At 46.2% G+C, this 12574-nt stretch overlaps 1 protein-coding gene across 1 annotated transcript in view; it reads right to left on the bottom strand.

Moving 5' to 3' along the window:
- Positions 1–12110, bottom strand: part of CCDC167 (coiled-coil domain containing 167) — a 13617-nt gene extending 1507 nt beyond the window's left edge. The window contains exons 1-3 of the mRNA XM_010006172.1: positions 11991–12110; positions 3930–4051; positions 1293–1345 (exon numbers count right to left, since the gene is read on the bottom strand). Of these exons, the coding sequence (XP_010004474.1) occupies positions 1293–1345; positions 3930–4051; positions 11991–12110 (295 nt within the window). The remainder of the gene's footprint in view (positions 1–1292; positions 1346–3929; positions 4052–11990) is intronic.
- Between the last annotated feature and the right edge of the window lie 464 nt (positions 12111–12574).

The raw sequence follows: 12574 nt of genomic DNA, 5'->3' as shown, positions 1-12574 counted from the left end.
AGGAATGCCCTGGTCCTGCAGGTTCCCTTACTGGTGCTGAAATCAAGAGAGGCTTTTATCTGTTCTTTCTGCCTCATTCTTCACCTAATACAAGCATTCTCATGCAACCACAGGGCAAACTGTTTGAATCTGCAGGGCTACAGAGGTGGTGGTAGGGGTAGGGGATCACATAACCCCAAGCAGAGTAGTCCCAGCTGAAACTGATGGAGCAATGCCAGTGACAGCAACTGCTGTTCACAGCCTTGAGTGCATCAGCTGGAATAAGCAGAGGTTTAATCTGAGGCCACAGCAGTGATCTGAAAAGACTGAGTGCACATGCACTGTTCCGTTCCAGGAGAAGCAGCCATCACCATTAGGTGAGGCTGTTGCAGCTGTCTGAGCAGCCTGTCAGATTCTTCTGTTGATGCTAGCAGTGAGGGCTGACTGCTGGAAAAAGGGTGGCAGGGACATGCAGAGTCTTCTGCTGTCTCTAGTGGTATGTCCTTAGGGAACAGCTTTTAATGATTTTATAGTAACTGTTAGTCTTTTGGAAACAGTCCTTTAAACATGAGTTAAAAATTACAAATTTGCTTGCCATACCCCACTCTTCAACACTGCAGGCCTAAAAGAACACTTGCATTTCTCTTGTATAAGCTCCAGTGCTTGCATGGCTTCAGAGTGCTGTCATGCAGTTAGCAAAACAGGAACTTGAAGGCATGCAAACCAGCATCCCTAGGGGAATAAAAGTGCTGTCAATTGTGTGGTGGCTTGGAGGGACTCTCATTTTGACTGTATACAGCAGGACTTGCAGCAAGGGAAAACCCTGGCTCTCTGGAATTGCAGGCAGCATGTCAGTGTGAATCTCTATGCTTGTGTGCTGAACAGCCCCAGAAACTGATGCAGTGAGAACCTTCCCCAGAGAAGGCATACTTTGCTACACTCCAGATAGCACTTGGCAGCTTGCTCAGTGTGCCTCTTAAAAAATAAAAGAAGGAAAAATAAAAAATAAAAGTAGGGGGCTGAATGTTAAAAGCCACTCAAGTCAGTCCATTGGCTAAGATTATCTGAAGACTAGTAATCTGGGGGACATCTTTCCCCCCTCATTAGTTGATGCTTATTTTTTTCCACAGCTCAGGTGGGAGGATCCAGATGCCTGTTATAATATGCTGACTAGACTTCCCTCAGTCTAGCTCCCTTTGGTTGAGCCTAAATTCAAAGGCATAAGTCAGAGGTGGCAGGAGCCTCAAGACAAAGCTAAGATGCAGCACTGATCCCATCCAGCCCAGAGGGACCATTTTTAATGAAGCTCTTACCATAGTTGTCAGCTTTGGTCATTAGTAGGTTTCTCTCCCTCTCCAGTGACTTTCTGTAATGAGAAGAGGAGTTCATTACCTGTAAGGCACAAACCAGCCTTCTTTGCTTATATGATGGAAGAGAAACTGTCCCACTGCTGGTGATATCTTCTCACAAAATGGGCCCCTCACCCTTCACTGTGGGGAGGCGACAGTTTAGAACTCTCCAGCTGTGCAAGAGATGAGATGCAGCAGTTCTGTATTTTTTTTTTTCCTTCCCCCAAATTGCTTCATATATCTCCTTTCATGACAGTGTCAGTGTCAAACAGGCTAGAAAGGGATCTGTGTGTCAAAGAACCCCCTGGGGTGGGGTAGGAAGCTCTGCCATTGCTATGGGAAGAGGCAGGGTCCCTTACAGGACCTCTGCAGGATCCTGCCCCCCAACACATCTGGTGGGGTGGATTGCTAAATCTTGTCACTGACTGAAGCTGGGATCCCTTTGTCAGAGGTATCCAATTTACAGAAATTGGTCAACTCAAGGAAACAAGTTGAATCCAAGCCCATTAAAAACCAGTCAAACAACCTGTTAACAACTAAGACTCAGGATAATAGCAATAAAAAAATCAGTCAGGCCAATCCAGTCCTTGTCTTAAACTGCACAAGATGATTAATTAATAGATAGATTAAAACATAAATGCAAAGCAAATTGCCTGAAAGCAGCAGCATTTCCATTAGAGCAGCGAGGACAGTGTCACTCCTTTCAGACTCTATATAAACAAATATGCACTAACAAATTTATCTCCTGGTTCAGAGGAGGCAGTAAGTGTTAACAGTTCATTGTTTCCCCTTGGGGCAGAGAAGGACCTGTAGGAAGAAAGAGATCTGAATCTATGTGTACAGCTAGTTAAGTAAGGGAGGGCAAGGAAGCAAGCTAAGTCAGAGCAGCACAGGAGGAGAGGGCTCTTAAAGACACCTGGGAAAGGCAACAGAGTACAGTCAGGAGGAAGTGAGAAGACAGATTTACCAACAGGGCTGAGCTGCTACTTAGAAACTGGCCTTGTGAAAAGAGCCAAGAGAAGAGGCTTTGAGAATGAGACCTGAAAATTCATGACAACTGAACTTCAAAATGGGAAAGCAGAGCTCTCCTTTGTGCACTCCTCACTGAATCAATAATTTTGATCATGGTACCTTCCTCTATATTTTTCTGAATAATCTGTGTTACGGCAACAGAATTTCTGTTTCCATCTCCATACATGTTGTAAAATTCAGAAAAGGTCCCAGGAATCCCTAATCCTAATTCTTTGCTCTAGACCTTGTATTTCAGAGAGAAACCATACAGATATATTCTATCTTGTCAAGTTACCACAACTGTTGTTGGTTACTTCAGCAGCGGATAAAGAATACAGACAGTAAAAATTATTTAGGCCTGGATGAAGGGCTGATGAGATGAGCTAGAGAAGAGGGACAGGACCCTGTCCAAATATGGATGGAGATATAAAACACCAGTAAAGGAAGAGGGAAAAACAGGCTGGCTCAAGGAACGGTAGACAGAGCAAAGTAACAGAGTGGAAAGGGGGAACAAAGAAGAAAACCTGAGGCTAATAAAAGGGTTCTCAGCCACTGGAACAGGCTGCCCAGGGAAGTGGTCAAGTGACCATCCCTGGAGGTATTTAAAAGCCATGTAGTAGTGGTGCTAAGGGACATTTTTTTAGTGGTGGACTTGGCAGTCTTGGGGTAATGGTTGGACTTGATAATCTTAAAGATCTTTTTCAAACCAAAATTATTCTATGTTTCTATGCTACCACTGCTAGTATCACTTCTAACTGGGTTCTGTAGAGCTGCACTGTAGAGCAGTCACAAGGACCCAACTGCTCCCTGGCCCTACAACTGAGCTTCCCAGTCGTTTTGCTAGAAGCAGAGCAATAAGATACTGGTGACTACAAGAATGTCCTCAAGCAGACAGATCTGGGAATTAACCAGGAGATTTAGGATCTCTTGCTTCACACTCTAGAGAAAGAGTAGGTTCTGCCTGCATCTGCTACAAAATACAGGTCAAAGCCCTTACTCGAGTCTCAGCTCTAGAAGCCTGCTGTTGCTTCTTCTATGTCAGTGACAGATTCAGGGGAATTGTCCCTCTTCCCTTTTCCAAGTAAAAGCTGTGTTTCTTTGCATTCCTACATCCAGATACATTTGCAACTCAGGCACAGATAGAATAATTTCCCTCAGTGCCTTTCTCAGTTGTATCCCAGTCTGTTTTGGCCCTCAGCAGAGGTTGCTGCCTGTATCCTCTGATTGACCTCAGGCAGCTTTGGCAGGCTTGAGTAGCAATGTGCAGGGAACCTTTGCCAGACTTGCAGAACACTCTCCTAGCAGGCCAGGAGCCAGCCATGCAAATGAACTGGCAAGTTTTGGGTACTGCTTGGCTGGTTGCAGTGCAGGCTGGAGGGTAAGACTGTTGATAAAATAAAGCTCCCTCCATAATCACACTGAACTTCGTACCCTGGCAAATTCCCCAAGCAAGCTCCAAACTGGGGAAAAGATCCTTTTCCTGGGAAACCACATTCCCATCCCTTCAAGAGCCCTTGCTTAGTATTACAGCAGCATGACAGCCAGATGAAGTTCACAGGCACAACTGGGAAGGGAGGTGGTCAATAATACCTTCCTTCGGGGCTGAGCTTCTTGCGCAGTTTCAGATCCAGCTCCTCCATGCTCTGTTTGCACTGCACCAGCTTCTCCTCCAGTCCATCAATCTGAAAAACACCACGTTGCTGTTGTTTTCTCTGTTAGCTAACATGGATCCATCCTCACTCAGACGGGAAGGGTGACAGGACAGCCACTTCACCTTTTTCTTCCCCAAATTAAGGAAGGAATAGTCCCAGCTCTGTGCAGAGATCACAGTAGAGAGCCCACCACCTCTTACATCAGCCTGCATCCCAGACACAGCCAAGCCAGCTCTAACACTGCCACTTGTATCCCTGGCCAGCACCTTTTGCTAAGATCTCATCTGGTTCCAACCTGCTATAGTTTCTTTGCATGTGGCTCCACAAGCAAAGATAGGATCTAAGGCATCTTTATGCAATTAGACCAGGATAAAATGAGAAATACTGGCCTTGGACAAAGCCTGAAGAGCACAGTCTTGATCTAGTGCTGGAAATAGATGCAGAAATTCATGGGACTGACTGCAGAGTACCCTCAGCTGTCTGCTTGGGTGAAGAGGGGACAAAGGGGAAACACTGATACCTACTGTCTCTTTTACCCAACTGTATCTACAACAGCAGTCTGCACAGTATGTTTAAGAAAGCATTCACTACTGCCTCCATACTTAGCACAACAGTCCTTCTGTGTCTGGTTCTCCAAGCAAAGCCAAGGCTGGCTAGATGGCTGGCAGCATGGCCTCTCTGTGGTGGAAGCACTGCAAACCAGAAGCTAAGAAGCAACACAACACCAGGTAAAGCACTGAGGGAGAACACCAGCTGCCTGGACATCAGCCTCAGAGGTGGCCCAGACCACAAATGCTCCCATAAAGAGTGATACGGGAAACAAAATCAAAGGTAGTGATCCCTAATTATTGCTGCTTGGGGGATCAGCTCCATCCTGAGCTCATTAGCAATCTCACACCTTCTGCTCAGGAGAGGCAGGCAAGCGTTATAAATAGGCAGGATGGGAGCAGATGTGTCACATAAAGGGGAGAACAAAGCAAACTGCAAAAAAGAGTTTAGCCAGTCAGCTAAGTTGTTGGGTTGATGTGGCAAGGTTTTGGTAGGGGGGGGGCTACAGCAATGGCTTCTGTAAGAAGCTGCTAGAAGCTTCCCCTCTGATGCAGTCAGTGCCAGCTGGCTCCAAGATGGACCCACTGCTGGCCAAGGCTGAGCCCATCAGAAATGCCAGTAGCACCTCTGTGATAACATATTTAAGAAGGGGTAAAAAACACCCTGCACAACAGCAATTGCAGCAGGAGAGAGGAGTGAGAATATGTGAGAGAAACAGCATTGGAGTCAGTGAAGAAGGAGATGGTGCTCGTAGGTGCTGAAGCAGATTCCCCTGCAGCCCCTGGTGAAGAGCATGGTGAGGCAGGCTGGAGGTTAACAGTGCAGCAGATACCCACCTGCAGCCTGGGGCAGACCCCACACTGCATCAGGTGGATGTGCATGAAGGAGGCTATGACCCTATGGGAAACACATGCTGGAGCAGGCTCTTGGACAACCTGTGAATGCATGGAGAGAGGAGCCTATGCTGAAGCAGGTTTGCTAGCAGGACTTGTAACTCCACGGGGGACCCAGGCTGCAGCAGTCTGTTCCTGAAGGACTGCACCCCATGGAAGGGTCACGAAGAACTGTCACCTGTCGGAATGACTCATGCTGGAGGAGTCTGAGGAGGACTGTGGGAGGGACCCCACACTGGGGCAGAGTAAGACTGTGCTAAGTCCACCCTGTTGAGGAGAAAGGAGCAGCAGAAACTGCATGATGAACTGACTGAATCCCCCATTCCTCACCCCCTGTGCCATTGGGGTAGAGGAAGAGAACTCGAGTAAAATTAAGCCTGGGAAGAAGGGAGGGGTAGGGGGTTACATTAATTTTTCCCCAAGTCAAGTCTCTTTTGCCAGTAATGGTAACTGCTGAGTGATTTCCCTGTCCTGTTCTTGACCTGCAAGTATTTAATATTTTCACTCCCCTGTCCAGCTGAGGAGGGGAGTGACAGAGCAGCTTTGGTGAGCACCTGGCATCCCATCAGGGTTAAGCCACCACAGCTGAACAGTCTCCCTGCAAGGACCACAGTAGATCTGGGGAGGGGGGCACATACAACAAGGCTCAAATAAACTGTTGCATCTAACCAGATGACAATTTCAAAGTCCCTTGTTATTAGGCAGCTCTGCCAGGGCTATTAAGATGCCAAGCTCCCCAAAGGCATGTGCACAGCTTCCCCTGAGACCAAGGGAGGCACTAAGGCACATCATCTGATCCCAGAGAACAGGGAATGACACTTGCGTGTTTGACTATGCTTGGGTTTACCTGGATGGGGACACATATTTTTGAAGCATGTTAGCTGAAAATGCATTAGTTCAGGGCAAAGATAATTGTCCACCTCCATACCCAGCTGCGCCAGTTGAAAATGTTAACTCCAGCTGCTCATCTCTATCCATCATCCACTACAACTCAGATATTAAACCAAGTCTGTTCCAGGGCTGACCAAAGGCTTCACCCAAGTCAGCTCTGATGACACCAGCGAGTTAATTTGATGGCAGAGTGGAGCAGTGTGGAAGTGGGGCATCTGTCCAGTCCAATTTAAGAATGACGATCTCCCCCCACTAGTACCTACCATTTGCAAATGTCTCCCTGTTCACTTATCTGTTGGAAAACCGCACATATACACACAGCAAGAAGTACTTCAGCATGTGCTACCAGGCTCCTCCTTAGCCAGTAAACTTAGTATAATGCACCACGCCTTCCCTGGAAGGATGTTTAAAAATAAAGTAATACAATTTAATGAGAGCTTTGGTTAGTCAGCTGCCAACCCCACCACTAAATTGTCCATGTCATCGCATTTCCTCTCCTCCCTCCAGAACTGCTCCTCCTGCTCAGTTTGCAGTTGCTCTCCCCAGAACATTCTCTGCCCATACTTCTGTCATTTCATGAGACATAAGAGGATATTCTGCCCACTTCTGCCAATGCTTTTATTTTCTGCTGACTAAAAATTCTCCAGATTCCACACAGTACCTTAAAAGTTTCACCTGGTTTTACGGCTCTTAAATCAAAACCAAAGTTTGGGTCCCCTGCTGGAGAGCAATCATTTAGCTAATAAAACACATGCCACAGAACTGCATCATCAGCTTTGCTGAGTTGGGGGCACAAGGGACAGAAAATAAATAATTAATTTTTAAAAAGCAAGGAAGGAGGAACAGATTGCTGAATGAACAAAATAATTTTCTGCCAGAATCTCACTATTTTTCTTTAGGCTTTCTGGGACATTAGGGGTTGCAAGGAAGGATGAGAGTGAAGATTCCCAGATGTTATCCCTTTACTGTGTGTCAGTTTCCCTACTTTTAAATTAAGACAATACAATCTGCTTCCTGGTGATGGCTCCTTTACACAAGCAGCCTCAGACACTGATCCACTGATCTTGATATGTCAGTGCCTCACTTGGGATTTGGGATGTGTTCCTGCAACCCAGGAGTCTCTCAGCAGCTCAGTCATCCAATTAACTCTTCACTGTAGTGCAAAGGAAAGAGAGAAACAGAAAATAACCACAGGGAGAAATCAGAGCAATGCCTGTAAAATACTGATTACTCTCTGGGCTGCTGAGGAAGCTCCCATGGGTGCTGGAGCCTGTCAAGCTGTTGCACAAGAAAACCTGTAGAGCTCTGGCATAATTCCATACAGCAGCTCTCCAAAAGAATAATCCCAGAAGCAGGTGCACACCTGAGCTTGTTGCAGATGGAAAGCTTTCTCTTCTACTGACTAATACATGAGAAGATTAGTTGGGGTACATACCTAGGCCTACTGGAGGCCCACATGAAAATGAAGAGGCAAGGTCACTTATCTCAGCCTTCACCATACCTCACACTGGCTTGTCTTTTTCATAGCAATCTCAGCACAGTGGCTTGTAAGTTGCAAAGACAAACGCTTGCTCCTCCAGGTTCTCCCTTCCATGAAGGAGATCCCCTGGGCGACAGAGCTGAAGCACAGCATGCAGAAAGCTCACATGCAAGTCCTTGGGTTCACATGGCCTGTAGCAGGGACACAGGACTTGTATTGCAGTAAGATATTTAAGTACTGTCAGTTAAAAGGAGCAAGTGAAACAGGTGCTGCACATCCAGGCAACAGCTCAGGGCACACAAAGCTGCCTCAAAAGCCACTACAGAAAGTCAAGTCCCAGCAGCTTTGGACACAGACGGGGATCTAAAACTAGATGCCTCCTTGCACCACAAGGTATGACTAGGCATAAAGCCATTTTTGTTGAATTCTGGCAACACTCACTTGCAATCTGGAGACCTTTTTCAACCAGAGAGACCTGGAGCAGATTTCAGTCCAAACTGGCTTACATGGTTATTGCAAATCTCATTTGTTGGGACCATCTTGGCCAGGGAGCCTGAAATGGCTCACATCAAGGCAGGGACAAAGAGAGAAAGAAGCAGCTTTGCTTACAGACTTGAGCTGGATCCCTTTTAATACATTTTGTAATGAATTAATAAAAGCTTTCTTTCCAGCAGAAAGGCTAAAAGCGCTTTTCAGGAACTGGCAGCCACCCTTTGCTTTTATGAATTCCCTAATTAAGATACTGGCAAAAAGCCATATCACACACACGTTGACCTCCAACAGGGTAATAAGGTTTTCCTCTTCTGACCCTCATAGAACAGATCAAAGCCAACTGAAGAGGTGGGGGCAAAGAAAAAAAACTCTTCCCTGAGCAGTCTTCTCATGCCTTGTCACCTGCCAGCACATTTGAGCAATTCTTCTCACAGAAGAATTAGTAGTTTCTGCAGCCACAAATTTGACTGGATTATTAAAATCAGTCCAGCAGAGATGAGTTTTGTTTAAATTCAAATTCTAACTTGCAGTTCATGGACACACTTCCATTTTAACCACACTCTTGTAATCATTTTGCATGCTGGCAAATAATATTGCAGATGCTGTGCCTACAGTGTGCTTGGAAATATTTACCAGGCAAGCTACAACACAACAGAGGATGATCCACCAACAAAGGCTAAGATAAATCCTGCAGATCAACCCCTCTGTGTTGGTAAAGCAGAAAGGGCTAGGTCCTACCTGCATCTCCTCCTTCAGCCCTGCAGAGTTAGTCCTCCCACCCTGCCTCAGCTCAGACCAGTGGCTTTGCAGGACCACACACAGACCACAAGGTGCTACCCACAGCTTTTTGATCCTGTAAGAACAGCTTTACCGAGTAAAGGTTAGGTTAGCCATTACCCTATCTTTATGCTTTTGCATAAACACTGATCACCCACTGCCTTCTCAGAAGCAGCAATAGAAGCAAACATACTTTCTCCAGACACGCACTCAACATTTTGCAGCTCAGGCACTGCCTGAGCACAAGGCAGCACCTTGCATTTAATGTCCTTGCTTTTTTGCTTCCATAATTTCTTTTTTCAGTTTTTGTCTGAGCCAGAAATATGCTTTTAAGAGCTGCAACATCCTCTGGCAGGGAGTTTCACAGCACAGCCACAGATTAGGGGAAGAACCAGCCTCTCCTATTGTTCTGAGCTTGTCAGCTGCTAGTTTAATTTGATAATTCTAAATTTGTATTGACAGTGAATGTTCATCCTTTGTTTAAAATTACAAGTAGCATAGAGAGGATATAGACCTATACTGGGTACCTTTGCAACCGTGTTTTCAAGCTTAAAAGGATCTAGTATGCTTAGTTGCTTCTTGCATAGAAGTTTTCCACATCTTTGATCATCCACGTAACTCTCTTAAACTCATCCCATCACTACTTTGCTACAAAATGGACCAGTCTTCCCAGTTTAATTTTCCTGATGGGTTTCATCAAGAAATTCTCTGCAACTCAGCACTGTCAACAGCACTGCCAGTTGAGACACTACAGAGCTATGTGAGGAGAACTCGCATGAATTTAAACCACCACCACATCACAGAGACACACTCATACCAGTTTAAACGAGGTCATATTAATTACACCTGCAATTTGTAAGTGCAAGCTAATCTGGTAAGTATCCATATAGCAAATTGCATTCATTTAGCATCATGACTTCAGTTAAACAAGCATGACTCTGCCTAGATTAGGCCTTTCAAAGCTACCCAGGCATCACATCGTATTAAGACTAATTTGGAAAGTTTTCTTTACTATCATAACAGCTCAGAAGATAATATTGAACCGAATGCAAGTTAATCTTTTGAAATCAATATCTGGGTTGTCACACATTTCTGACACCTGGAACACAGTCCTCTCTTCTTCTGGTTTAAAGAGATTATTTTCTTCCTCTCTAACTTCTATTGAGTACCTTTCTCATCACTGCAAGGGGAACCTTTTAGCAGCATCTTTAAAAAAAGGTTAAGTTTTAATCTAAAACACACCAAAGAAGAGTTGTTCTACAGTACTTCAAAAGCCGTGTGTTCTAGAATGACAACTTCTAAAAAGAAATAATCATAATAATCTAAAGATACCACAAGACCCAAACAGTTCACAAGAATTTACTGCAGCAGCTAAAACCAGCCCCTTTAATTCTGTAACCAGGAGGTCCCTGGTAGGTGCATCTTTTTTACCACCTCTATTTTTGTAATACAAACCTTAACATCTCAGACTCTTTTTGCCCATCACATCTCAAACAACCACCACAATAAAATAAAATAATCATTTCAAATCTCCCTACTAGCCTCACTGAAAAGAAGCTTGGACAGTGAGCACACTCCCCTCTGAACTCCCTTTGGTAGTTATATTTGGGTTAGAGTGCCCAGAAATGCCTGTTTCTCTAATGAAAGCCTAACTAGATGAAAAAGACCAGAAAACTACCATAAACTGAACTATTCATGTGACACGGCAGGAGACTCACTTTTACAATACTGGCCATCCAGGACCTGAACAGGCCTACATGAAAGCTGGGGCAGGACTTTTTATAACGACAAGTAGTGACAGGATGAGGGGGAATGGTTTTAAACTGGCAGAGGGTAGATTAAGGTTAGATATTAGGAAGAAATTATTCACTTTGAGGCTGGTGAGACACTGAAACAGGATGCCTAGGGAAACGGTGGATGTCCCCTCTCTAGAAGTGTTCAAGGGCAGCTTGGATGGGCCTTTGAAAACCCTGGTCTAATGGGAGGTGTCCCTGCCCATGGCTGGGGGGTTGGAACTAGATGGCCCTTCAGATCCCTTGCAGCACAAACCACTCTATGATTCTCTGACGCACACGTGAAAAGCCCCAAGTGTTTTCCTTGGCCTTCCTACTATGGCTCTCGTGGTCTGTCGTGCATATGCTCATCTGAAGGACTTAAGGACAGCGAGGTGACCAGTGAGACTCACTGGACCAGTTCTGCCCCTTTTCAGTTATTTGTTTGGAAGGTTAAGGCTTCTGCTGTTCCCAAAGTAGCCACATTCCAGACTGGAACTACAAGCTCTCCGCTGCCTGTAGTCAGGACTGCTCAGGGTAGCGGTCAGAACGAGGGATGCTTTAGAGAGACATTAACCAATGCGCCTCCTTTTTTCAATACCCACGTAAATCTTAACCAAAGCTCACCAGCAGCCCTCCTACCACTCAGGAGATTACAAAACCACAGCGATAAAAAAAAAAGCAGCTTTAGAAGGGCAGCACAGCCTTTTAAGAGCGCTTCCCTCATATCCTTGCTGTGACACAGGGCACGTCCCGCTCCGGTTCATCGCCGGGTTCCTCAGCAGCAGCAGCGGCCCGTGCCCTGCCCACCCTGCAGGAGCTCCATCCCCACGCACACCGGCCGGGCCGCCCAGAGGTGCCCTGGACTGGACCCATCCTCCTGACATCTGTCTTTTCAATATTTATAACCATTTATGAGATCCCCCCTCAGTCTCCACTTCTCCATGCTTATGGACCCAGCTCTCTCAGCTTTTCCTCATAAGGCATACAGTCCATTCCTCTAGTCATCTGTATGGCCCTGCACCAGGCTCTCTCCAGTAGTTCCTTATCCTTTATGAGCTGGGGAGCCCAGAATTGAACACATTATTCCAGATGTGGCCTCATCAGAGCAGAACAGAGAAGGAAGATAACCTCCCTTCACCTACTAGCTTGGCTGCAAGCTCACTTTGTTGGCTCATGGCCAGCCTGCTGTCCACCAGGATGAGGAGGTCCTTTTCCCCAGAGCTGCCCTCCAGCAGATGAGCCCCCAACTTGTACTGATACATGGACTTTTCATTCCCCAGATGCAGTACATTTGCCTCTGTTGAATTGTATTAAGTTTATCCCTCCCCAATTCTCAATCCTGTCCAGGTCTCGCTGAATGGCAGCACAACCTTCTGGCCTGTCAGCCACCCCTCCCAGTTTTGTGTCATCAGTGAACTTGCTAATGGTGCTCTCTATCCCTCTATCCAGGTCATTAATGAATATATTGAACAGGGCTGGACACAGTGCTACACCCTGGGGAATACCACTAGACACAGATCTCCAGCTAGATTCTGCACCACTTTCCACAAACCCTCTGAGCTTTGTCGTTCAACCAGTACCCAATCTCTCCCCAAAAAAGCACACAGCCTTCTTCTGAAGCCACCTCGGCAGCCCCGCACGCCTCCCTGCCCGGCCCCACGGGCCCAGGGCGCCGAGCGCCAAGGCCCAGCCCAAGGCCGGGGACTGAGGACGGGGCACCGGGCTC

This window comes from Chaetura pelagica, unplaced genomic scaffold, assembly GCF_000747805.2.
Source record: "Chaetura pelagica isolate M959 unplaced genomic scaffold, ChaPel_1.0 scaffold271, whole genome shotgun sequence".
Taxonomy (NCBI): domain Eukaryota; kingdom Metazoa; phylum Chordata; class Aves; order Apodiformes; family Apodidae; genus Chaetura; species Chaetura pelagica.
The sequence above is the reverse complement of the archived record's forward strand: the minus strand, read 5'-3'. Positions and strand labels throughout refer to the sequence as shown.